Source organism: Nothobranchius furzeri, chromosome 12 (assembly GCF_043380555.1).
Source record: "Nothobranchius furzeri strain GRZ-AD chromosome 12, NfurGRZ-RIMD1, whole genome shotgun sequence".
Taxonomy (NCBI): Eukaryota; Metazoa; Chordata; class Actinopteri; order Cyprinodontiformes; family Nothobranchiidae; genus Nothobranchius; species Nothobranchius furzeri.
This window is the reverse complement of record NC_091752.1, coordinates 18,552,611-18,580,317: the sequence shown is the minus strand read 5'-3', so window position 1 is coordinate 18,580,317 and position 27,707 is coordinate 18,552,611. Positions and strand designations below refer to the sequence as shown.

The following is a 27,707-nucleotide window of genomic DNA, read 5'->3' as shown; positions in this document are numbered from 1 at the left end:
TCCTGATGCTCAGAAATAAACTCTGCTCTGAAACGCGGATGAAAGAAATGAATACAGATACATATGTCTGAATGTTTTATTCCTTTAAATACAGTAAATATGAACACAACTCCCTCAACCACAACCACTTCAATGAGTGGAAAAAGCAAAGCTCATGAGATTTAGGCTGATTTCTGCATAAATACAGGTGTAAGTGCCCATCATAGTAATTACATTCATGAGGCACAAACATCTGGTGTCCAAATTAAATCACCACTTTATTTCTGCTCGACATACATGCGGAAAAATAAATGTCTTCATAGCCAGAAGAAGAAGTCATTAATAGGTCTAAGTCAAACGAAATGCAGCTGGTCAACTTTACAGCCATGGCAAACGTGAGAAGTATCTTTTCTTTTAATCAAAAGAAAAACTCACATCTTTAATTATTCCTGCTTCTCCGCTTCTGTCTTTCCTCGCAACAGCGAGTGCCACCCACCGCTGCAGTCAGGAAATTAAAAACACTGTAGAAACCCTGAAAAGGCTTCAGACGCACTTGGTCCGTTAACTTTTACACAGAAAGCAGGTGAAACGGGTTTAAATAATAGGCTGGAAATACAAATTACTAGATTTTAAAGAAAACAGTGAACCTAATCCATTCAAACTATATGCAGCCTAGAAAGAAATACTTCAAAGTGTTCCAACAATTTGAAATCAGTATTCTTTATGAGAAGCAGCATCCCAGATGTAGTGTATTGTAATTAAATGTATTCTGAAGCTAATCAGAAGACCATTTAAAGGGGTCTAGAAAGTACTTCAGATGAGATTTTAGAGCAGTTTTTCCTCTGATAAGTAACTGATTTGTGTCAGATAGATGAAATTTGAATTCTCAGGATGGAATTGGGTTGAAAGGACAGTCCCAGAATCCCCAAGTCATGAATAACATCGAGTGAGGAAGACAACGACTGATCCGAGCCGTCGCAAAAACAGAGGGATGCAAAAAAGGGCTGGACTCCAAGAGATCAGGATGCATACCTCCTTTAAACCAATACATGAAATTAAAACAAATCACTTAATCTGTTACAGAAATTGCACTTTCTAGACCCTTTAAGTTATGACCTTAACATCTACAGGAGTGTTTTTTCCCTCCTTTTTTTCAGTGCACATATTCATCATCGCTTAAGTCTGAGTCATCGGCCTCCACCTCTCCTTCGATCACAGACTTCTTCCCTCTGCAGCACGACACCACCAGACCAATGAGAAAAGTCTGCAGCAGAAACAATAAGTAAAGCACACATTAGCAGATATTTCACAAAGAGCTTTTGACGAATGAACTCTGGTGAAACCTCGGAGGAAAGAGGCTATTTAACATTACTTCCTGAGAAGATAAGCAGCAAGTTGAGTCTTGGGAAAACTATTTTCCACCAGTGTACAAATTAAATCAAGCATTTCTGCTTTGCCACTCTTCCCATAACAGAAAAAGGAGTCCTTGAAAAACTTCTGAAATAAAAGTTTTATATTAAGACTTTAACAAACTTTCCCACAAACTCTGTTGAGAGAAAATTCGAAAACTTGCTCATTTAAAAACATTTATTACCATTTTTTTTTACTTACCCCAATAAAGACCCAGTTACCAAAGTAGTAGATGGTGCTGAAGAACCAGAACTTGTGCAGAAAGAGATATGTTCTCGTCACAATGCACTGATCTGAAATGCACGGAGAACACCAACATTTCATTTCCTAGTCCTTAAAACTATACGGAAGGCTTTGAAGCTACAAAGTAACACGAAAACAAAACATTTCAACATCTTTATGCTTTTCAGGTAAAAAAAAAAAGCTAAAATAAAAAAACGAAGTTTAACACAGATAGCTTCTCTTTGGTCTTACAGAGAAATAAATGAATAAATGAAGCCCAAACAGCAGGAGCTAAATAAAATGTGGCACATCCAATACAACACAATGGACATATCTGTGTTATAAAGGTGTCTGAACTCACTTAAGTGTAAAAAAAAATCAGGCTGCCGTTACTACATGGAGTAGCGCCTCGGGAAATTTTGTTATTCTAACCATAAAAGACAAGCAGTAGTCTGAGGAGAGCAAAATCATGTCTCCGTCTATGTAAATATGGCTGAAGCAATAAAAGGACACTGAAACAGTGTAAAGCATAATAAAGCCTTCCATCAAACATGCACATTTTTATGCACCAAAAACAATTTTTAAAAGGCTTAAACAATAACAAACTCTGAAGAGAGATTACTGCAGTAATGGGCGAGATACATGCTATATGGAAAAAAGTATAGAAATGTAGCCAGCGGTTAAGAATTTGACTCTACCGGCCTATCGCTATTGCGCAAGTTGATGAACGCCGCCAAGTTGTGGTTAATGTGCACGACTACATCGGCTGCTGCTGCAAGGTGGGACCGGGAGATAAAGAAAGAGCTTGAAAAGTAGGGGTGATGTCTTTTATACCAACGTGGTTTGGATTAAGGAGTTGTAAAGTATGTCGGGAGAGTATAAAGTATTATCTGTGTTAAAGTAAGTAGTAGGTAGTTTTTTTTAACTTTAAGCTAGAGCTTTAACATTGATCTCAGTGATTGTTGAGTTAGAATCTTGACCAGTTTCATATTTGACACCACTCTGCTGCCCTCTACTGGCCAGGTACTGTAATTAACAGTTTTGTGAAGTGGATAGGTGATCTATAGGGGGAGCTCTTTCCCTGATTTACGGCTGTTAGCTGTTATACTAGCAGTTAGCTTTTTGAGTTTAACGATCACTAAAAATCACAGGAAGAAGAAAAAGAAGAAGTTTTATTTTTGTCTGCATCATCATGGAGCCTGGACATAAAAGTAAGAGAGTAATGTCTTTGGAGGTGAAGCAAAGAGCTAAAACCAGAATGAACATCAGCACGGCCTACACATGATTGAGGGAGCTAAAGGAGGCTACAAAATCACAGACCGGTGGTGACCTGGCTTTGTTGCTACTGGACTTCTTAGTAATAATTTATTATGTCCAACAGTGTGGTTTATAGCATCATGGTTTATTTTAGCATTAGTTGGCCCATGTGTTTTAGCTAGTTGTTAGCTACAGCGGGCTGTAGCAGAGTTGTTTACGACAGTTTTAATTCCACTTTCCACCAGTAGGGCAGAGGAGCTGGAAACTACTTAGTGTTACATTAATAGTGTAGGAACACAATTTCCCTTTAATGCTAGTAATTTTTAGCGTGTTATTACCACACAGACTTACAAATTTTCTACAGTTATTCACAACTGAAGCAACACTTACAGTAACTTATGAGCGAATGAAAAACATGAAAAACGAATCAGTAACCAGGAAGTGATGTTATTTGTGTTTTTAGATTGTTCATTTCAAACTTTTTTGAATGTCACGTTTTCACATCATTTAGCTTGTATTTAAATTAAATAATTTTCATCTTTATTCATGTGATGAGAATTTTTGCAAAACATTGTTTCGAAAATCTTAATGCACCTTTTTCCACATTAAATGTTCTGCATTCTATATTTTTGAGTCTTCATTCTGCTGCAACGAGTGTGAGAATGTTCAAAAAAAACCTTTTAGACAGAAAACGTATTACGATAAATATCGTTAGTGAACATAGTTCAGATTGTAAATAGACTTAAGGCCATACTGGTCATTCCCAGTTGATTTTTTGTTGTTCATTGTAATTCCGGGTTAGCCTTCTTACCTAATTAAACCACCACTAGTCTCCAGCCACTCTTAGTCTTCTACAATGTCTCACTGATATCCTGTTAGTTTTCTAGTTTTAGTCCTCAATGTATTTTGTAGTTTTACCTTAGTTTTACTCACCTTACACTTTTAGTTTAATCAGTGTTTTCACACACTACATTACTACAAATATACTATATTCACATTTTCACTACTCAGTCATTTTCACTACTCAGTGTTGTACTGATATTTTGTTAGTTTTCTAGTTTTAGTCTTCAGAGTAATGCCATTGTTCATTTTTGTGTGTGTTTGTCTGTTCTTGCCTCTGTGTAGGAAAAGTGCTATTTAAATAAAGCCGTCTTGTCTTAATTGTATGTTAGACACAGAAACTTATGAGGTTCTGAAATATTTTTTACGTAAAGGTAGAAAATAAATGGTGCAGTGCATAGTAGCAATACATTTAGCTATTACACCATCAGCGAATAATGATATTTTATAATTTATTCATGAGGAAAAATATTTTTAACATGAAAACAGAATAAGAAATGTTCTATTTTAAATTAAATATTCAAAAATTTTCACACAAAGCATGTGTTATTTTACAAGAACTACGGTAACAAAATGTATCAAGAAGCTTTAGTTTAGATTTTTTGAGAACACAATGAGTTTATACAAATTTCTGGACTACATTTATCAAAATGTGTTGCCGTAAAGCTCTAATGACTATTTTATACATCCTCTGAGAACATAAGATGTCTTTATGACAAAAGTTATAAAGGACAAAAAGCTTCTGTGAGGATCCGGAACATTGAATCTGCAATAAAGAACTATTCTGAGTTACAAAAAGGGCCAGTCTCATGACGTCTGTTTGGGAAACAACAGATGCGAGTGATCTACTAAATTCACACAGGAACTGTGTCAAGTTCCCAAAGATGCTCAGAAATCTGCCTGCCTTGCAACACAAAGGTTCTCCGAGTGTGTGTGTGTGTGTGTGTGTTTTAGAGAATGTTTTAAGCCATAATCACTAACCAACATCACAATGAAGCAGAATAATCTAAGCAAAAATAGTACATAATTGAGCCGATATTTTATGTACAACAGAAAGAGATGCAGAGGAATTAGCTACATTTATTTAGAAATGGTGTTGTTATATATATGTGATGTTTGTCTAAAAGAGTCACCATTAAAAATACTCTCAGCTTGTTGCAGCTGAGCAGACGGTGGTGCACGTCTGTTTTGCACACTATTTAAAAACTATTTTCTAAAAAGGTAATAAGAAAGAAATCTTTTTATACACTGGTTTTAAAATATCTGTAGATTAATGCAAATTATGATATAGAATTCTCATTTAATTTGGATTAGCTTATTGTTCAATATGTGACAGTATAAAAAGCTCTGTGTCTATGTGAATTGCAGAAATCCAGTGGAGGGTGATGCATTTTAATAGGGTCCTAGAATTCAAAACAGCATTTAAAAATTTTGAAGGAAGCTTGGGGTTTCTAATTTACCAGGGTTAAAAGTTACCTCCAACCTGCTTTCCCACGTGAATTAGTAATGCTGTAATGGCCACGGAGAACTCGTTTGGTCTGAGAAACATGACGTAAGCTTAGACACAGCCCCTTATATTTGCTTGACCCAATCCAATTTAACGTCAGCAATAGGGCTGCACAATATATCGTAAATATATCGTTATCGCGATATCAGCATGCACAATATGCATATCGCAAAGATCAGATAAATATCGTAATGAATGGTCAGCTCAAATGTTTGCTACACATGATGCATGCTGTCAGTTAAACGGAAGCATGATGTTTTTTTAACACATCAAACAGAGCTCTTCACCCATTTGGCCAAGTGGGTGGGTTCTCATAGGTCAGAGTCCCGCCCCCCGAGGCGGGTGGCACCTAATTTTGATGGTTAGCAAACACCTGAGTTAGCTTAGTTCTGCTCTTTCTGCTGATTCTGCTTTTCCCGGGATCCACTGATGGCCTTTTCTTGTTCATTTTCTTTTCCCTTTCCTCACATATTTAGCTTTTCTCATGTTTATGATTTTTTTTATTTCTTTGTTTTTGATTATTTTTGTTCCCGAGTTAAGTTTTTGTTTATCGCGAGTAATATCGTCATCACAATATTAATCACTGTTATCGAATATCGTAGGTTTTCCTAATATTGCGCAGCCCTAGTCAGCAATATATAGATGTTGGATGCAGTTATGCTAATTGCAGAGCAACACTAGCATGAGCTACCACTAACACTAGCCAAAGATACCGCTAATGCTAATGCTGGCCTAAGCTACTGCTAATGTTGTGGTTCAATCATGCGCTGTTGAATGCCAGATAGATCCACAGCTTCCCAAATGTTATCCGAGTAGAGTTTTCATTATGACATCTGCGTAAACCAGCCAATCAGCATGCAGCTCATTTAATATTCACGTACTGGCTAACTGAGTGGGATTAAACTAGTCTTTTCATGGTAGGGCTTTACTATGGGGTTGTGTTTGAGTCTTTGTTGGGCCATTTTGAGCCCCAGCAAAGTTCCATATATGCTACATAAAGGGTTAAATGAAAACAAGTTGTTCTAGAAACCCTCAATTGCAATTAAACAAAAAGTAAAGCCAGATATCCAACAAAAGCCCAAACATTCAAAGGTTGACATAAACTCTAATAAAATCCCCAAAATGTACAAAAATTAAAAGAGTAGTATTCTTGACTTAATGCATCACCTGTGAGCCAACGCTCGTGTTTTTGAGAAAGCTGATACAGCTATTGATCCGACTGCTGGAAGCAGGAGGAACACTAAGTCTTGAGCTGACTCATTCACCTTTATCTGTGTGAATGAATATTGGCAGGCAGGAGAAATGCTGATGACCTCAAAAAGAGGAAAGTGCCAATGATCTGCAACAGGCAATGTCTGACTTTGTCATCAACAATCTGATTGTTTTTGTAGGAAGAAAATTAATAAACACCTCACCTCTGGTTCCATGTCAATGACTCATTGCACACTTTCCATAAAAGTGTTGACAAAAATGTGAGGACATTTCTGATTAAGTTTAACAGAAAAAAGCAAGAAAGGAAAGCCAGGAATATGAAGTGAGGACCAAATGTGCTGTCTGGCTTTATTTGAGAGCCATCTGGAGCATTAACTCTGACCCCGCTGAGCTGCTCCTATCACACTGTTTCGAACACAGCTCTTCACACCGACTTGGACCCCACAAGCACTGAAGTCACACTTATGACGCTACATGACATCAAGGTCCACAGTAACATTTCACCGAAGTTCAGATTTGATCTATTAGAGCCAAAAGCTTGTCCCACCAGAGGGCTGAATTTATAAAAAAAATACATCAATAACTGGCCTATTTAATTTACAACAATGATTATATGGATGAGAACCTTTTAAGTCCCAGGATCAACAGATAAAACGTCTTTCTCTGGTCCCCTGACTCCACTCCTTCCACCCTTTCCCTCAGCCATCTGTAGCCCTCCAGCTGCTTGACTGAACCACCGGGCTCAGAGGGAGACCTACAGATGGTTCACAACAGTGGTCTGCCTAAATATATTATCATGTACAAAACTGACCAGCCTCATCTTGGAATCATTACGGTTGTTTGATAAAAGCACAAGGCAGCGTGCGAGTGAAGGTAATTTCACCTTGACTCATGATACCGGGGTTAGAGTACTGCCCCATGTAGCACGATGAATTATGTATATCTTTTATCTCCACGTCCACGTGTACAAGCACATAGTGTTCCTGCTGAAAGATCTCTGGTACCAACTCAGCGCGCTTCTGCTGTGTCTCGATATAAAACGCACTAAAGCACTTTTATTCGAGTGTCCTCTGAGGATGCTGATGTTCCTTCAGTGAAAATATTTTTTAAATATCTGGCTTCTCATTTTAGTGCTGGTCATGAAAGTTCACAGAAAGCATCTCTTCTCAAGTGAAGAATCCATTTGTGCAGTACTCAAAACCTCTAGACACACACACACACACACACACACACACACACACACACACACACACACACACACACACACACACACCAACATACAAAGCAATAACTACCATGGTTTGACCTCACCAAAAACCTCTGATCACAGCAGGAGGAAAAGGGAGGGAGACAGCCACATATTTCTAAAATGAAGGTCTTGTTTTCCCAACACTGTTGGGATTATGAGAAAATGAAATAACATCTAAAGGAACATGCAATCATTGAAAAAAGTTAGAGCTACCATATCTAGGAATACACTTCTACAGGAAAAAAGGTCAACACCTGGTCTTTAAACTAAGTCAATTCAACAGATTTTATATTTAAAGTACACAAACATCACATAATTAGTTTAATAAATCTGAGCCAATAAACATAACCCTCTTTTTGTTCTGTATTTTATTGTGGAGTACTTAACCACGTGCCTTAATATTACTGTGGTGGACTGTTGTGGACACTTGTTATTAAATCTACTGAAGTGAACTGATGTCTGGAGTCTGGTTGGGTCATTTAAACATTTATGGTAAATGTAATCGACCTGTATTTGTATAGCACCTTCTTAGGGTTCTACAGCCCCCCAAGGTGCTTCACAACACAATCAGTCATTCACACATTCACACGCTGGTGATGATGAGCTATGATGTAGCCACAGCTGCCCTGGGGCGCACTGACAGAGGCAGGCTGCCGAACACAGGCGCCACCTGTCCCTCCACCAGCAGGCAAGGCAGGTTAAAGTGAGGGTCAATGCATCGGTAGAGTCATATTTCATCCACACTTCCTGTTAGGAAAACGCGTCTGAAAGAGGCGTCGCCTGGCGGACCAAGAGAGCGGCACTGAGGCAGTGATAGACAGCACCGCCTTCAACCGCCCCACGTGTGCTGTCGGAGTTTATCAATCTATAAACGAGTTGAAAGCAAGCCCGTGCACATAAGCACACACTCACACAAGACTTACTACTCAGGAGAACAGCAGACAAAGATTCTGCAGCATTCTGGAGGATTTGCTGTTAAACGCGATCATTAGATGAAAAGGGGAGGAGGGCATTTTTTTCAAGGAGGCGAGCGGCTCAGAGCGCTGATGTGTCAGATCGGCAGGTGATTGGCTGAGCCAGGTGGAGGTGTGACTGCCTCACCTGGAGATCAGTGCAGTGCAAACATGTAGTACTTTGCTGACAACGTCACGCTTTTCAGCTTAGCCATCAACCACAGCTGGTTCTACATAAATGTGGAGCAGAGTTTTAACCTGAAGAGGGAGATATAATTACGGTTTTGGGCTGATAATTAAATTTAAAGTAAGTTGCACTAAACTGCCACACTAATGATTACACGTGTACAGCATCATTAGACACTCATCTATACTGGTTATCAGCAAAAAAAAAAAAAAAAAGTTAATTTAGGTGTTACTTGCTCTTTAAGTGCCTTGCCCAAGGACACAACAGAAGCATTCTCTGGTCAGAGACTGGGATCAAACCTGCAACCTTCCAACTACTGGACAACCCACTCTACGTCCTAACCTTCTGCTGTCCCTTGCGTTAACTTCTTTCAAAGGTCTTGTTGGACATTTGCTGCAATGCTTGTAATCTTTTCCTGTGGCATGACTGAATTTTTAGCCAAACTTTAAATTAGGCCTCACATTTGGCTCTAACTAGTAGACTCAGTCACTGCATGATTTTGATCATTTAGCAAAGAAGGTCAGCTACCTCAGTGCTTTATGCTTATTATAGTTGACATATCTCACTGGTATTATGAATCCTAGCTCATCAAACTACTAAAATCTTTGCTCACCTAAGAGTTGCCTTGGGTTATTGAACTCTATTCGATTAGCAGCATTTGCAGCTACTTATTTTCCTAAATCCTTTGTTTTTCTTCTGACTGTGGCAGCAGTTTTATTAAGATGGTAAAATGAATAGCAATGTCCAAAATGTCTTGTTTGACAAAATTTATACGGATGTTAAAAATAATGAGCACTAGATGGGCTTGATGTAAATGCCTTAAGCTTGGTTGAAGCTTGACACATTTACTTTCCGCTTGGTGATGCGGCTCGCGGATGGAACGCGCTTCACAACTCGCAGCGTTTATGGTTCATGCGGCTTGTCTCTGCGGTGAGCCAATATTCTCCCAAACTGAACGGGGCAGCATGGAGCTCTACGGCATACATCCAACACTACACCATAGTAGAAGTAGAAATTACTGTTGTTTACAACATGGCATTCCAGCATTTTTAACAGCGTCCTCGTCTTTTCCGACAGTGCGAGCGATTTTTCTCCAAGAATTATTAACAACATGTTGATCACGGTGATCTCTGAGAGCTGAATCATACAACTGTCTGTATTTACAAACCTCTGCCATACTAGTTCTTGCCAGTCCGCCATGTTTTTCCGCGTCCGACCGTCCGCGTGGTTACAAAATTTCCTAGGTGCAAGGTGCGGAAACTTTGGGCCGTGCAGAGGCGCAGTGGAGGGGCGTGGTTGTTAAAATGACGCGATTTTGCCTCGTGGAGCCGTGCGAACCTCGCGGACGCGTCAAGCATAAACCAAGCTTTAGAATCAAACATCTGCATGCTTTAAAGTGGCAATGTGTGGTTTTACCTTCAATCTCTGGAAATATCCATCAAAATGTTGCTACATTAATAAAATGATTCCAAGTCATTGAAAAATATTGGCGGCTCCATAACATATAACCATAAAAATCGGGTCTAAAGTAGATTGGGTGCGAGTCTAGGATCTTTGGGGGGGGGGACGCCATATTAGACGCTATGTTTCTTTCTGGCCGGCTTGGGGTCCTAAGGGTTGGCTGGATGTATGCCTTACGGAATTACATTACCATGTTTGAAAATATTTAGGTAGTAAGAAACATGATATCAATAACAAAACTGTTCTAAAAGAACAGAATCGAAAAAGAGATGCAACATATTTTGGCTGAGTGGTATTGCCGTAGTAGTAGTAGTGATGACGTCATCGGCATGGTGCAGGACCACAAACAGATCCGGAAACTACAGCACAAGAAAACTTGTATCAGCAATGCATTCTCTTGATGTAATTACCTGGAGGACCATCAAAGTCAGAGGAGTCACGCCGAGGCTGCATGCTTTCTGCTCCACAGGTAACAACATTTACCGTAATGTTTTTTAAACTAGCAACAGTCACAGTGATATGGTATGTACTGCCCCCTAGTGCCACTTTAACATATTGTTAATGTAAAGTCTTAACTGAAACATAACTGTCACACAAATGATTGCATTATATTTTGCCCCGTTTACGTTACCATAAAATGATGAGTTTGTAACGATAAATATAGAAACACAAATAAATACACGTTAGTTTAAAAGTATAACCATGTTTTTATTAGAAACCAGATGCAATAAAATCAGTTTCTCAACTGTATCAAATGGTGGAATCTACGTGGGTTAGTCGCATCTACCTTGTTTTGCATTTCTGACAAAGCTGGAAAAATAACGGCCGACTATAGATTATCCGACATGTTGTTTTGTTTTTTGGACTAAAGAAAAAACATCTTTCTATATTGTCAAAACAGAGTTGAAAATTTTACTGGTGCCTCAAGATTTTCTCTGTAGTTCACATAAAGCATAATTTCGAAATCAGTAGATTTGAATTAGACCTTACAGAAATCCATCTTGATCACAGATTTAAATGGACTCTAAAAGCGGTGAGTTATTCCTTTTTAAAAGGAACATTTCTGTCAAAAGCAACAGTTGTCAGTAGATAACAAGATGGGAACTTTCTCTTTAGGAGAAAACAGTTTGACTGACATTTTCTATTGTCATGCAAATTGATAATGATTCTCTTGCTGCGAAGAAAATTACTATTAATTTCTGCTGGGCTTCAGGAAGCCTCATGTTGAAAATTGCTTGGGCACCTGACATCTCAGAGGCAAAGCATAACATTGTGACCATCTTCTCCCCTGAAGCTCTCTAAAAACAACTCTGTGGAAACTGGCAAGTTGCTAGGAAACAGACTGCTGTCTATAGTGTGAAAATACTCCTGTGTATTAAAAATTTTCATCACTCTGAGTCAATATTTCTTCCAGGGTTAGAAGTGGGCAATGGATCATTGACAAAATTCTGCTTCAGCTGTCAAAAGGGATGTCTCAGACACGCATCACACATATGTACAAACGATCAAGACAATAGAGCGGAGCCCAGAACCATAGGGTGCTTTTAGTGGACTGAGCTACTGGGTCCAAACCAAAACCTGTGGTTAGGTTTATTGATATGGAGAATGCTTCCTTCTGGCAAAAGTTGTTTCACTAGAAAATTAATTAGCCAGAACAACTATCTTTGGTTCTTTTAGTTACACTCAGCCTTAGTGACTCCATCAAACTGAGCGTGGGCATACTGGCTATTGCAGCAGTTAATAACATAAATACAGTTAATATATGATTAAATTGACTGAGATTAATTCAGCATCAATACTCTGCAACACAAACTATATTGAACAACCAAGAGTTGATGCTGTCAGTTATTTCCCTGAAACCAGATATGCTCTTCATCAAATACAAGGACTTCAAGATTGAGGTTGTCTGGGGCCGTGTCAGCCGGTTTCTGAGAATTAATTTCCACGATGCTGAATAAATGACTGATGGTATGGCAATGACCTTACAGTAGATAATGGAGATTTTGGCACAGAGCACCTGCTTGCCAAGATGTTGGTGTCATTACCTGACAGTGTCCAGCTGGCCAATCAGTCACCAGCTTGAAATTCACCCTCGTGTGTCAGAGCCCCATACGTATTACAACATTATACCCCTCCTGGGCTTGTGTGAGAGTTGATGTAATGGTCGACCAGAATATTGCCTCTGTTCTTGTTAAAGGTGCAGTGTGTAAGGATATTTTGAGACTTCTACAGTGAGAAAATCCCAAAGGAGTCTGAAGTTTCAGTCAGTGTGGAAGGAAGGCTATACTGAAACATCTTTCATATCCAGCTGGCAGCGGGGATTGCCAGTTTTTCTCCTTTAAAAACAAAGAAAGGAGGGACGTAACTACTGTTTACCATTAGTGCGTGAAGGGTTGTGGGGCGTGTGTCTCCTGTGAGCTAATACCGCAGCGCCAAGACAAGATGGACTGGGCCTGCTGAATTACAAGCTGAGCCTCAGACTGCTGCGATTGTAGCTGGGCACAGTGGCTTTTTACAAAAACTCATGCTCCACGGTCAGAGATCAGTGGGACATTAGCTACATGCTAACCCACAGATAACAGCTTTTCTGGGCATTTTTAAGCAAGAAAAATGTGGTAGAGCAACTCTTGAATGAAGGCACCTTCAGCCTGCTTAGTAACTAAATCCTAATTAAGTAAGCTGACGTCGGGCTTCGCTGCTCCACCGCGGTCAAAGATATGCGAGTCCGCTGTTGTCGATGGTCCCGTCTCAGGGAGCATCCACTTGAAGGACCAAGCTGTGTTATGATAAACGTATAGAATTTTCCCTCATTCAACCAGCAAACAATCAGCGAGAAAAATGCAGCTGAGCTACTCAAAATTGAAGCAGTGCCAATTAAAAGAGCTGTGGTGTTTCTGTGGTCTCCCTCAGAGATCCACATGTCCTGCATGACTACAGCCTCGAATCCGAGTCCGCGAGTCCCGGCTGCCCCGAGAAACGGGAACAGCCAGCCGCCTGCCGTTCCCCAGCAGGAGACAGTAGCAGCACCCGCTCAAGCAGCCCCACTAACATGTTTGACCAAGACGTTACATGACACAGCACTTCCCCCACTCAATCAGCTAAATAAAGTACAGAAATATAATTTTACTTAATGATAAAAAGAAGCAGAAACTGCTTGGATGATCTGTTAGCACAGTCAATAACCACAGCTTGCCCTTTGTGTCCAAATAATTCCATGATTAACATCCAAACACAAACACAAATACACAGACACAACTGAAGTTCAGAGAGTCGAAATGGCCGAACACCTATCAACACTAGACCGAGGCTCAGGCTGAGACCTTTCCCCAGAGCTAGCTCATGTGGCTCTAATGCTCATTAATTATTCTGAATTGTATGCGTTTAATTCCACTTAAACAGAAGAGTGGCAAAAACACTCACCCCCCCACCCCTCAGAGTTGCCATTAATGTAAACTAGATCTATTAATGGTTGTTTGAACCAGGCTGTAAACATGTTTATTTCTGCTGTGAAATTGGCCTTTTTAATAAGGGAGTAAATGAGGATTTGCTCTCGTCTGGTGCCAGCCCCTAGAGGATGAGGATGGAACTGCAATTTGGCCCCATCCCTGTTGGCTTCATTTTCATCCCAGAATTGATTTGTTTACATCATTTTTAAACTGTGGTACTTATGTTTACATTTTGTGTTCAGCGACCTTGAGAGTCTTGAAATGCACTTATAAATAAAGTTTATTATTGTTATTATTACTAATTTTTCCTGTGGCGTAGACTGGCGTTTTCTTGCCCACCCATTTTCTCGTCTCTTTCTGCAGCTAACGCAGGTGAAAGGGGTTGAAGAAAGAGTCAACATTCAGCATGCATTTGCAACTCAGAGCGACTGATTGTATTAAAAAAGTATTACACAATTTCTCAATGAATGAAACCTTGTAAGGTTTTCAAGATTTCATCTTAAATCCATTACAACAGTGTTATCAAATTAGACTCATTTCACAGCAAAGCAAAAACATATTTTTGGAGCACATTGCTAATTTAGCAAAACATTAAAAGTCAGGTATTTCATTTACATAAACAAACAACAGTCTTTTGTTGCGTTTGCAGAACCCATCTTATTCCACCCAAGGTATTTGAGAAGCATTTGTTTAGATCACACATCAAAGGTTTAAGAAAGCACACACGTCTATAAGTCTTACAGTTCATTATGTAAAATTACAAACTATGCGGGGCAGGAAACATGTCAAGACTCCGAGTAAGAACACAGAAAAATCTAAGTGGCATTTAAAAAATGTCAATCATTCTAAAAGGAGAAACTACTTTGGATCCATTAACAGAATAATCTTTCCAGTTCTATGTCTAATTCAGTAATCATGGAAAAATATACAGCTGAGAACCCAAGGCAGACAAAAGCAGGAAATGACAAAACGAGAATTGTCAGTAGTCTCTTTCTGGAAATATTACAGCCAACTGGATGACCCGCCGGGTCACACCATAAAAACACCTCAACCTTGAGGAAAATCTCTACAGACCAGAAAATGTGGTTTTGCCTTTTCCAAGATGAAAGAAACCTCCAAAGAAAAGGTTTGTCGAGTGTTTAGGTTATTTCAAAGGAGACCCACGACTTGCCATTTCAGTAAAGCATTTCTAGAGTAGAGCTGTGTTCATATATTACTGAGGTCATATATAGATTTCAGACCCATGTTATGAACAGAAAAACTTTAAATAAAACATATTTATTCTGCCTATAACATCAGATCCTGGAGGAGATGAGGGCTTTTGTGACTTTCTGCTCAGACTGATGTCTTAATCACAGTTTTTGGTCTCTGGCCCTGTTGCCTCCCTCTGTTCATCAACTTCACAGGAAAGGCACGGTTCCTCTCGAAAAACACTTCAATTACAAAGTGAGAGCTGACCAGAGGACAGTATGTCTTCTCCAACAGGGAGGTCTGACTTCCTGAACTTCTGAGTGGCTTCTTTATTTATTCTATTTTAATATTTTCTCAAGATTTGATTTTGTTATCCTGTAATAATTGGACAAACAGAACGAATTTACAATTAAGAAATATGAATTGGTTTGATAAAAATTATGAAAACTATTGTTATTTTAACCAGTATTTACTCCAAAATATAGAGTTGCAACACTTCTGCATAACAAATAAAAGCAGACGATCTGCCTATTAGCATCCAGCTCATCCACTGTTTCGCTGCAACACTGAATATTTTAGCAGATCAAAGTCCTCTCTTCTACTGAAAAAATGAGCTGTATTTAAACGTAGAGAAAAAAAAGTTCATTTTGTTTTCTACCTAAATAAAATCCTGTTACATGTACACAGCATCAGCTGATTAGCGATTGTGTTCCCTCTCAGTCGCATGTTTTACCTCAGCTTGACACTTCCTCCTACTCATGGTAGGTGGTACAACGGTTGTTGTGAAAGCAGAGGCTAATTCAAAGATGGTTAAAAGGATCTTTTTTACTGAGCTGATCAAAAGAGAAATTAGAAATCCTGCTGGTTGAGTGGCAACACCATCTTCAGAATGCCACAGCCCTAGGGATCAGATCCAAAAGATGCCGTTGAATGTCCTACAAACCGATCAATGCGCCAAAAAACCTGAAGGACTTTCATGCAAAACACACAACTTCATCTAACTTTTACTCTGATGCGTAATTGGCAATTTAATCCCACAACCTTCTCTAAATAATTATGTAAAACAGACACATTATGGTAAATCTTTCACTTTTCTTCTGTCTGTACATGACAATAGTGGTACTACTGCCATCTGCTGACAGCAATAGATGCAATAAATGCAACCTCATAACAAAATAGTATAAAAATAACCAAAATGATTACTGTGTATATAATTCAGCAAGGGATATTGAGTATTTTGCCAATATCCATTATAGTCTAAACTAGGGTTTCTGGTATTAACCAGTCTGACTATTAACCGCTGTTAACTTCCCGTAAAAACGTCTCCAACATGCCTATAAAAAACAAAAAGACAATAGCGTGACCAGCACAGACAAAACCAAAAGTGAAACTGAACCTGCGCATGCAGCAGAAACAGAACCAGTGACAACAACCATCGGAACTGCTCCATTTCCGCCTACGGAGCGGTAGAAGTCTCCTGTGTGGGAATATTTCAGCTATATTAGAAAATATTCCCATCCGATATATCCTGTCATGGTATGTAAAAGTTGTTTAATTAAAAAAGTAAAAACCGATACAGATAATTTTGGATATTACATTTTAATGTCAAACTTGGTCAATAATATTGGACATCCCTAAATGTAGTGTTTCATTTGGAATTGCAGTAAATGCAGAGTCCTTTTAGAAAAATGTGTGCTTTGTGCACATTTCTAACTTTAGCATGAATACGAAACCACATAAGATTCTCACACTAACGCCAGGGACACACCGGCCGCGGAAGCGCCGCGAAAATGGGACCGCCTTCATTCGGCGCCCTTGTTAAGCTATTCTATAGACCACATGGGCCGCCAAAGCGCCGCGAATCGCCTCGCGCCGGCGCGCACCGGCGCTCCAGCCCGCGCCGTGCAGCGATCATTTCGGCGTTGGCTCTATTTTTTTCGCGAGCCGCGGGTGAACCGCGTCAATTCTGGCAGGAAGTCAAACCTAGACATAAGAGGCAGGCCGGTAAAGTTAACAAAATAAAGCATTTCAAAATAAAATTCCGCAATAGTCAAATGTGTTCGTAATCAGACACTGCAGAAAAACCACACGAACACGCACACACATACACACATCGAACTTGTGTGCGTGTGTGACCACGTGAAGGGGGGTGTGGTTTTGGGAGTCTTTTCACCTGAGCAAACAGGACAGAGAGGCAGAGAGTCTGAGGCAAGCAGTTAAGATGGATGGCTTTAAATTAATTATGGAAGTTGAGAAACACAAGGAGCTGTACGACCCCCGAAAAACATTTAGGAAGAAACTGCTAGGATACAGCTGCAGAATTGGAGCGGGTTCCAAGAGATTCAACTGGCAGAAACAACTCATACCATAGGTTCACACACACACACACACACACACACACACACACACACACACACACACACACACACACACACACACACACACACACACACACACACACACACACACACACACACACACACACACACACACACACACTCAAACGTAGAGGAAAAGAGCTGAGAAAAGGCAGAGAGTAAATGGAGGACACCAAGTGTTTAAAAGAAAAACTGCAAGCCTCGACTGGGGCGCGTCTGATCTGAACTGAGGAGCGGCGAGCAGTGGCCGAATTTCGTGAGCGATTCGCTTCTTCGCGCTTCTCGGCGATTCTGCGGCTGGTGTGTCCCCGGCGTAAGAGTTCATTTAAATGCCATACCGCAGCACATTTGCACCTTAAATTTACAACAACGCCACACAAAGTGCCGTACATAAAAACATATATAACTATAAGGACACCTTAAAACACATTACAGTGACAATGTGTAGTTTTTACCATGAATGTCTGGAAGTATCTATCAAAATGTGAATTAAATGATGCACAGTTGTTAAAAAATATTGGCAGCTTCTGAACATAAACCATAAAAATTGGGTATAAAATACAAGAGAGCGGGTCTAAGGGTGTTTCTCAATGTCAAGGCGTCTGGCCTTGCGAGGCGATGTCTTGCGAGGCCAGGCGCCTTGCTTACGAGGACACTGTCCTTCCTTGGTAAAAAAAAACCCTGTTAAATGGAACAGACTTGCATCACGTGACCGCATCACGTGACCATCATGTACCGTCACATGACATGGGAGACAATGTTATATTTTATATGTATTAGTTTCAATATAAATATAGAACGAGCCTTTTACTTTTTAAATTGTGTATATTTTTATTAAATTAAAACTATAATTGAGTTACTACCCGCTAGCCACCGAAGCTACAACTACTAAGCAACTAACCAACCAAAGATAACTTCTTTGGATCTAAAATAAACATTTTCAATAAGTTGACTTACTTTTAAACTTGAAAATTGTCCCTGAAGTAGCTGCCGGCTTCTGACCTGCCGTCTTTTTGAAAATACCGCGATGTATTCTGGGTAAATTTTGACCAAGACTAGGCTACAAGGCACCTCCCATGTATCTTTGCTCAGCTAGCTAAATGGCTAACAAACTGAGAACACACGCCTCGGTAGAACATGAACATTGGAACACGTCTTGGCGGCTCCCAATGACATATCTCCTAGGCCACCAGGGCGGGGCCAAGGCATGAAGGCAAGGTTCCTTGGCATTGAGAAACACCCTATGTCTCTGGGGGACCCCATATTAGATGCTATGTTTCCTTCTATGTGAGCCTATGAGGACAAAATACATTTACTGATTGGTAGCAAGCAGTTACTAAACTTTCGCCACTCAAAAATGCTGTTTTACACGTTTACCTCTTGGCCTGTTGCCAGTGATGAAAGGGAGTCTGATGTGCTTGACATTTTGGGTGTGTCTGAATCCACAGGCAGGATGCGTATGAGTACGGGTCCTCGCCGGGCTAGCAAGGCCGGGTCCTTGCTAGCCCGCTAAGACCGGAACCCAGCAGCTCTGAATTCGGACAGTCTAGCCATCACCTCTACAGTGACCCGTAGGTCCTGTCACAGCCGTGGCGGCAGCTACACGCAAAGGAAAAATGCTAAAGCTAGCGAAAATTGAGCAGGAATATTAAGGAGCTACAGCAGCTTCATGTCCATCAGCAGCGTTTGTTCACAACTGTTGTCAGGTAAAGTAACTTTGTTTATTATAGAAGCTTTCAGGACTTACATGTTAACTTTAGATGGTTTAATGTATGTTTTAAGCTACAGAATGAACTGGTTAAACACACACAACACATTACTACTGAGTATTATCATGTAGGTAATTAATATAAACCAAATGCATTATAAATGTTGAATGCAGTAGGATGTTTTCTAATGTAAATTGGACCTTAGAACTTCTTATTTCGCATCAAATGGGGGTAAAACATTTTAAAAAATAGGCTTTTTAATACAATAGCATTGAAGTGTTTTCAATGGGCATTTGTTTATTCAACTTAAGCTTAATAATGATTAGATCTGTCTTAAAAATGTAAATTCTCTGTAGTTTTCCCTGCTGCTTTTCTTTAAACTGAACAGAACCAGTGTACTGCAGGTTATGTTTTGTTTTACATTTTTCAATTTAAAAAATCCTCTTTTTTAATCAATTACAGGTCAGCATGCACTGTGCTGCACTTCTGCCTCAGTGCTGGTGAAGTTGTGGGTCTGGAGGATGAGCCTGAGGAAGATGTGTGTGGAGGAGGCCAGTGGTGCTCTGTCCTGGAGGAGGTACCAGCAAACCACCATTACTGTTAACAGGCAAGTCATTTCTGTAGGAACCTCTATTAATAACAACACTGTGGTTTTATTTGCTGAAGAGTCACAATTGTTATACCAGTGGATCCATAAACCATCTCCTCATTTCATATTTCTGAATACATCTTAGAGATGTAACAGCCGTCATCTGAGACAGCCCAGCAGGCCCTGTAGATGGACAATGGAGTGGACAGTGAGAGGAAGCGTCCCAAAGCTCTCTCTGCAGACCGTCCTGTATGATGTTCCTCTGGCCAGAAATGTCCAGCCACAGGTCTGCATCAGCCCTCCATCCACGTCTGGATCCTCCTGCAGCAGATCCAGCTGCACTGTTAAAGACTTCCTGCTCACTCAGTTTAAATAAATGATCCAGGAAGAGTCACTCAGGTTAATCCTGCTTTAACCGTACAAAACTGGTCCATACTGGTTTTGATCTGTAAATAAGTGTAACCTATTATAAATAATCATGTCTCCTTACCATCTTTTCATCTTCTGTTCATGTAACATGTTCAAAAACATCTGTAATAATAAAACTGGTGATAAAATCAATGACCAGAAAGTTATTAGTATTTGTTTTAATAAATGTGTTCAAATATCAAGCAGCTAAATAACATTAACATGATGACAGTAGAAGGCCTCTCTCCCAGGATGACCACCAGGTAAAGCCTCTCCTGACCCTGGATACCTGCAGTCCTACAGAGAAAATCAGAGACCACAGGTGACAAAAAGGCAATAAACACATTTTTACATTTATCCGCATGAGAAGATAAAAATTATTTTCTTCACACAAACAATTTTTACTTCATTAAAACGTGTCGGCTGTGTAAATCCCTGAATGTAAAACTACTTTTCACAGCAGAACTTCTGTGGTTGTGTAAACAGCTTCACTCTTCACCTCGAAGCTTAATAAAAACGCTTCTTTGCTCCGTTGTCCTTAAAACAAATGACAAGTTTAATTCGCCACACACACACACACACACACACACACACACACACACACACACACACACACACACACACACACGGGACCCGCAATACAAACTCATTCTGGCTGATTTCTGCCTAAAATGTAATTTAAAAAACAAATATACAAACCAAAAATGTCTATAAACAGAACCGCTTTAAGCTTTTAAGGTTTCTACGGCTAGTTTTTAACAAACTTACGTTTAAAACTTTGTAGCTCTCCCCATTTTCTCTTACTGTCGAAAATCCACAGCCGGCACGCAAAGCATGCTGGGATAGCCTTGTTCTGTGAGGATACAACAGACCCGTCCTCGAAATGTGGGCGGAGCGAGGAAGCGTTTGAGGGCGCGAGAATGAGTATTCTTGGAATTCGGACAGTATTCGTCGCTGTGCTGTGATGTCATTGACCTCAAAATGCGCTCTTACAAGCATCCTTCCCGTGGATTGGGACACACCCTTTGCTTGAGGTTGAACAAGCGGACAAAATACTCAGTCAAAAATTGCGCTCCCTGGGATTTTGAACCCTAAGGGCCTTCTGTTGGTATGGTCTTACTCAAACACAAAAAGGCCACTTGCTTGCAATGATTTAGGTATGCACTGCCCCCTATAGCCAGGAAAAACACACACAGTCAATTTAAACAAACTCAATAAAATGAACTCATTTAAAAACAGAAATATTTGACTAGAAATATATATTTTACCTATATTTTAATGCAGGAACCATTGACTGGATTCTATTGGAGACCATGCCTTTCTTACCATGTTTGGTAAAGAAAAATAGATAATTTAATTAATCATGGTGTCTGGCTCTTTCTCGCCCTCTTACACACACACAAGCCATCCTTTTAGGCAAATACCGGTACCCAGTAAACAAACAAGTTTTGTTAATTAAGGCTCGGCAGAAGTTAAATAAAGTGCAATACCTCCAACAAGGCAATGAGCAAAAGGTAAAACCCATTAACTTTTGGAGTGGATCAGGATCATTTCCATTAACACTGCAAAAACACTGGCCTCTCTGAGGCTTTGAACATTCTTGTCTGTTGCTTTGGTTAGAATGTCAGGTTCTTGGCAACAGATAAAATATAAAAGTCAGTAAACAAAACATGCATTTTATGTGTTTACTTATGATACCTCGGTCTCTTTCTACCTTTTAGTTTATGCAGTGAAATATTAATAATCATTCCCTCTGGGATTAATAAAGTATTTTTGAATTTAATTGAATTGAAACGGAATAGCAAAATATTGGTTTCGTTTTTCAGCCTTAATAGCACAACTTTTACATACCATGCACATATAATACATCAAACTCTTCAGCAACTTCTCTCTCAAAATGTCAAAATATGACAGACGTGAGGTCAGGTTTCTGAGATATTTTAGTTTGTTTGCCACAATTTGTGTAGTAGAAAATCGCCCTGTGTAGTGACAAACTTTAAGACAAGCTTTGGTACAGCAATAGCTCAGGAGGTAGAGCGGGTTGCAATCAGTAATCAGAAGGTTGCAGGTTCAATGCCGGCTCCGACCACAGAATGCTGCTGTTGTGTCCTTCGGCTAGACACTTTGTGCTCGGAGGGACCGATGGCGCCAGTGATCAGTCAGTGCGCCCCAGGGCAGCTGTGGCTACGTCATTGCTCATCCCCACCAGCGTGTGAATGGGTGAATGCCTGTGTTGAGAAGCGCATTGGGCGGTTGTAGAACCCTAATAAGGTGCTATGCAAATACAGACCATTTAGCATCTTACCACACAACTAAAAAAAGCAAGAGTCTTCACCTAAGGTTTGCTTTTCTTAACTTAAGATTTTTATGAATGTCTTATCGCTGTAACTGCTATATACAGAAAAAGACTAAATATGTACATTATTAACTAATATAGAAATGTCAGTGTCATGCTTAGGAAGAAAGAGATTCAGTTGTCCTTGCTAATTAAAAATGGCACTTTTCCTATTAACTTAAGTAGAAGTATTTGTAATTTTGCACAGACATAGTTTAACATTTAAGCATGAGTGATAGGAGATATGTGATGTTAGTAACCTAAAATGTTTTTACTTTTACGAGGGGGGACCCCCCGCATGTATCGGTATTGAAAATTAAAGAGTCGCAATATCGGTAAAAAAGCCAATATCGAGCATTCCTAGTTTCGAGGCACCTGTTTTGCTTTGAGACTATTGATATTTCTGTTTTATTGTTAGATCATTAGCATTCTCTATTTTGTTCTGTGCCTTTGTTCTTATTAAACTCCTCCACCTTTAGATTTGGTCACAGGTTTGTGTTACCTTCCTACACCCCTAGCACAGCCAGGACGTAACAAAGCTCCAAAATATCAGGTATAAAAACAGAACTTATAAAAGCATAATTTATATATAAAATAAAATAATACAGAGCCTTAGAAAACAAGATAAATTTTCCGTTCTAAGAACGAACAACTCCTATTCAACTTTTTTCCACCTGAACTTCAGTCTGTTTCGATACACACTTGACATTTCAACACATCAAATCTCATTAGATACTCTAATTGCATTCCACTTTTGTCAACTGTCATTTTGGAAAGCATTTATGCACAATTTAAATCATTAATTATCCACCGCACAAATAATCTTCTGGTAACAATAACAAACAAGCCAAACACTTCTGCAGGTGAAAGGGAGACGTGTTTGTACAGATGACTTCACTCTGAGGTACAAATGGCTGAAGTGAGAAGAAACAGCAATCAGCAGCACCAACGAAGCTGCTGACAAGTGAAGTGAAAACATTGATTATCTTGTTGCTATTTGTTGCTCTGCTAGGAATCTTTAGGTCACGGTACTTTGGCTTGATGTGTGTAAGGGCGTGGTTTTCTCTATGGGTGGTACATGGAAATCACACCTCCATATGATTTGGTTAGGACATTTTCACCTTCCTGCCAATTAAATTTCCATCAGAACACTCCTGGAGTTTTATTTTTCAACAATTTGCAAATACATTCTATTGAAATAAAACTCCTTGTGGGTCTTTTTCAGTCCTTGCAAACACCATGACACCAAATCTTACAGCTTCAATTCAAAATTACGATGCAAGCACTGAAAATTCGACTCTATGATACAAATATGAACTGAGAAACATATATAAGCCAACACTAATCTGTATCTTAGATCTCTGCCTCTGCAGCACAGTACCAGATGGACCAAGACTTGACCATTAGTCAAATGAATAAATTACCATATTAAAGCCCGCTAGTGTGATATACATTTACACATTTATGTTTTCATGGCTGATGTTCCTTAATACGCACACACACATCTTGCATAAGCAAATGTTTGTTCTTGATTTAATTGGGTCTAATGAATAACAAATGATATAATTGAAACCGTATTGTGCTTTAACTAGTTGGGCTGTAAATACTTTGTCAGTTTTTGGAACTTCATCTTCATCGTTTGTGGTGCTAACAATGAGAAACTTACCCTCAGGTGCATCTGCGTCACATGTCCTCGTGGTGCCGTTTCCAGACAGAGATCCTGTTGAGGACGCCAGACTCTGATAAAGCAGGGGGAAAATGCTTCTGTTAAAGTTTAGAACATTTTAGAAACTACTTCATGCAGAATAACAAGATGTAGACTTCCACCATCTAAAATCAACACAAAATCAATTTCCCTCTGGGATTAATAAAGTATTTTTGAATTGAATTGAATTGAAAAAGATTATTAGACTTCTAATACAACTATTAGAGGTGCGGAAAAAAATCGATTCAAGTCTGAATCGGGATTCTCATTTATACAGAATCTTGAATCGATTCACAAAGGTTCAGAATCGATTCCAAGAACTCAAATGTTTGGCATGTTACAGGTTTGAGATACACTTTTTTGATCTTTGTTAGGAGAGTCAGTACTCCGTTTACTTTTGTGGTCCCATAAATTGAGATGATAAATGTTTGAATCTGCTGATAAGAGGGCACTTGAATGTCATTTTTTCCATACTCGTTAATTTGAGATATTCTCATATTTATTTTCTAAGTTGATAAATGAGTACTCAGGATTACTCATGTAACTTGTTTCCACACATACTTGAAAAGTATTTGACCGTAATAATTTCAAAGCTACTGTTAGGTAACTACAGATGTGTTATATTTTACAAGGTAAGCAAAAATAAATGTTGCCTTTTGGTCAAAAGATTGCTTCTGTTTACAGTTTTAGAATCACTTTAGTTTACATTGTAAATTTGCATTTTTGGAGCATGACCAGTTTAAAGTCAAATAAAAATGTCCCATAGCTTTAACTAACTTGTACAACAAAGTAGTTAATCCTGGAGCTGACACTCTGGTAATACTGATTGTGAATCGATTTAAATCGAGAATCGATTCTGAATCGAATCGGCACCCCGAGAATCGGAATCAAATCAAATCGTGAGTTGCTCTAAGATTCACATCCCTAACAACTATGTAGTGTTATTGAACAGTTATTTTGAAATGCAGCTACAAAAACTGCAGGCAAACAGTTTTGATGCTGTTTTCACTTGTCCTCAACGCAAATAAGTTTTAGAGTGCTAATGTTTTTAGCAATTAGATCAGTGTTGTAATGTGGCATTAATACCTTAATAAAATCAAACAAATGTACCATAAATTCGGATTTAAAAGGGGATAAAATGTTAGTTATAAGTAGCACGTAGTCACCGTTAACATTAGCTATCATTACGAGTTAATTGCATAATTAAAATAGCAAACAACGATCATTTAAAGCTTCTCTGGATCTCTAAATTGTGAACCAACCTGAAATAAAATTGTTGTAGACTTTCAGACTCATAAAAGGCTTTTAGTTTGCAGTGTAATATGAAATTTGCCACACAAGGTACTTTGTCGTGTTGATTGCTTCAGCGTTGGGTAACTCCTCCAGTGTTTGTTGTAAATGCATACGTACGTAGTATGTTAACTGCACATTTTCAACAAACCTACCTCGTGTTTTATAGGTTCAAATAGACACAAAATCTTGTTTTTATTCATTTTACTGGCAGTTTATTTTGCACAAATTGAAATTAAGGCCTGCCCCTAATTCTGGCCTCCTTCCCATAAAGGCCTGAACCAGGATGTGCTTTAGTAAATAAAGGTTTGGGTTTAAACCTGTATTAGAGGATTTACGGTAAACTGGTATGCTGCGTTCATCAGACCATTCAGGAACAGCTAAGTTAGGTAGGATGGCAAAAATCCATAATAAAATAAAAATACTAAAGAAAATCCAGCACAATAATTTTAAACATACTAGCAACAATTCAACTGAAAATCTTTATAGAAAGACAAAAACATCTGGTCCTCTTGTGGATCTCAAGACAAAAGGTTTGGAGTGGAGGGTGTTTGGATTTTACATTTCAAGAAAGCATCTCCACTTTTGATTAAATGGTTCCGGTGTTGTCATCAGGTCACGACCTAAAGTGCACTCTAAGGCCGTTTGCAGCAGGGTGTTAAGTGGACACGATGAGTCAGCTCCTCTAAATCTGAAGCCATTGTTCTCATGTAGAAAAAGGTGAAATGTTCCCTTCAGCTCGCAGCAGTGAGTCTCAGCCTCGAGTGGGGGAGTAGAAGAATTAGTTCTAATATTAAGAGAGGGATTGACAGATGGATCACTAACGAGGGAATTGGACTGATTTATGGCCTTGAAGAAGCAGAGCAAGAAGGTGACGCTCTTGATTTACTGGTTCGTCTACGTTCCTGCAGTCATGGGATTTGGATTGTGTCCGAAACAGCAAGATGTGCTTCCTTAAATTCAGCCTTTGACAAAGAACTCTGTATACTCGGAGTGGAAACGCTGCTCCAACTTATCAAAAAGACCCTGCTGAGGTTGTCCGGGCATCTGACCAGGATGCCTCTTGTTCCACCCCTTTGGAGGTTTTCAGGTTAAGTCCTAACAGGCGGACCGAGACAGATCCAAACCTCACAGAGTCACCAGATTCCTCCTGAGGGATCGTTAGAATGCCTCAGGGTCCTCCAGGAAGAGCTGGAGCGTCACTGAGATAAGAGAAGTCTTGCTTTGCCTCCTGGACCTGATGGATTTTTGAGGCTTGTCCACAAATAAGTGCTCAAAACACTTGTTTGTTGTGAAATTGTTTCTTTAAAATGATCAATTACAACGCAAAGGTTACGGATCAACATGGAAATTCGTCATTTCTGCTTTAAGTAAAAAAACTTGAGCCTGTTCTTTGGATCTTAAAGGCTATGCCACATTTGTACATTTTTAAATCATTTTCTTGAGCCAGTATGTGCTAAAATAACCCTCCACAGGGTTCATGAAATGTTACTAACACTTCAGCGCTTTGGGCTTCCTGACAGGGTTGCGGAAGGCGCTTTATAAATTAAGCTTTGATTGATTGATTGATTGATTACTCAGACCCCCACCGACCTCTGTGGCCAGAACATTGCACTTGCAACTTCAGAGTGCCAGTTCCATCCCTGTTAGTCTAAAGGCCCTTAGTAAGGAAGAGCTAACATGCCTGGCGCTACACTCTGCTTCCAGCACACTTCCTGCATGATCATGAACACAGCTGATTTGTCTGACATAGTGATGAACTGCCCCTGTAGAAACTGAGGAAGGCTGTGGAGACATTTAAGCAGTTAGATTAAGGTGTTAAAAGACGAACACACAGCGAGAGGACAAGTTTCACTTTTGTTCTTACTAATTGGACACTAGGGGGTGCTAAAAGCAAGCTAAAAACAAAATGTATCTCTGTTCAACAGTACCATTATTTAGTAGTTCTCCTAAGTTTGTGCCAAACACCTGTTTTTACAAGGCTAGATTTATGTTTTAATGAAGTTTAAATGATAAAATAAAATCCATCTCTTTACACAGACTGAAACTTTTTAGGTATTTTCTCTTGGCTCTTATTTATCCACCATATTGTGGGACACATCACATTGGCATAACGACAAAAAATAAATACAATCAAATATCGTTGGTGGAAATACATGAGCAGGTAGAAATACACCATATTTACCCTGTGAGTCACACAGCTAGCTTCTAAATGATTGCCTTCTTTCAGTTAGAGAGAGAATATTTTAGCACAACACCGTGGCTCATTTGAATGATGCGGCACAAAAAATGTTATTTTTTTAGATGCAACAGACACAAACAAGTATGCACCGAAACCAAATGCACACCCCCGCAGAGAAAGAGCCGAGCTACAGCAGA

At 39.4% G+C, this 27,707-nt stretch overlaps 1 protein-coding gene across 2 annotated transcripts in view; it reads right to left on the bottom strand.

The window, feature by feature from the left end:
• Nucleotides 1-605: 605 nt before the first annotated feature.
• lmbrd1 (LMBR1 domain containing 1) overlaps nucleotides 606-27,707 on the bottom strand; it is a 95,752-nt gene continuing 68,650 nt past the window's right edge. The window contains exons 14-16 of one of the 2 annotated variants that reach the window (XM_054750143.2): nucleotides 24,000-24,072; nucleotides 1,591-1,682; nucleotides 606-1,243 (exon numbers count right to left, since the gene is read on the bottom strand). In XM_054750143.2, coding sequence (XP_054606118.2) covers nucleotides 1,133-1,243; nucleotides 1,591-1,682; nucleotides 24,000-24,072 — 276 coding nt within the window. In that variant the 3' untranslated portion in view covers nucleotides 606-1,132. Of the gene's footprint in view, nucleotides 1,244-1,590; nucleotides 1,683-20,075; nucleotides 20,296-23,999; nucleotides 24,073-27,707 lie in introns of those variants that run through there. The other variant, XM_054750144.2, reaches the window with a different exon arrangement.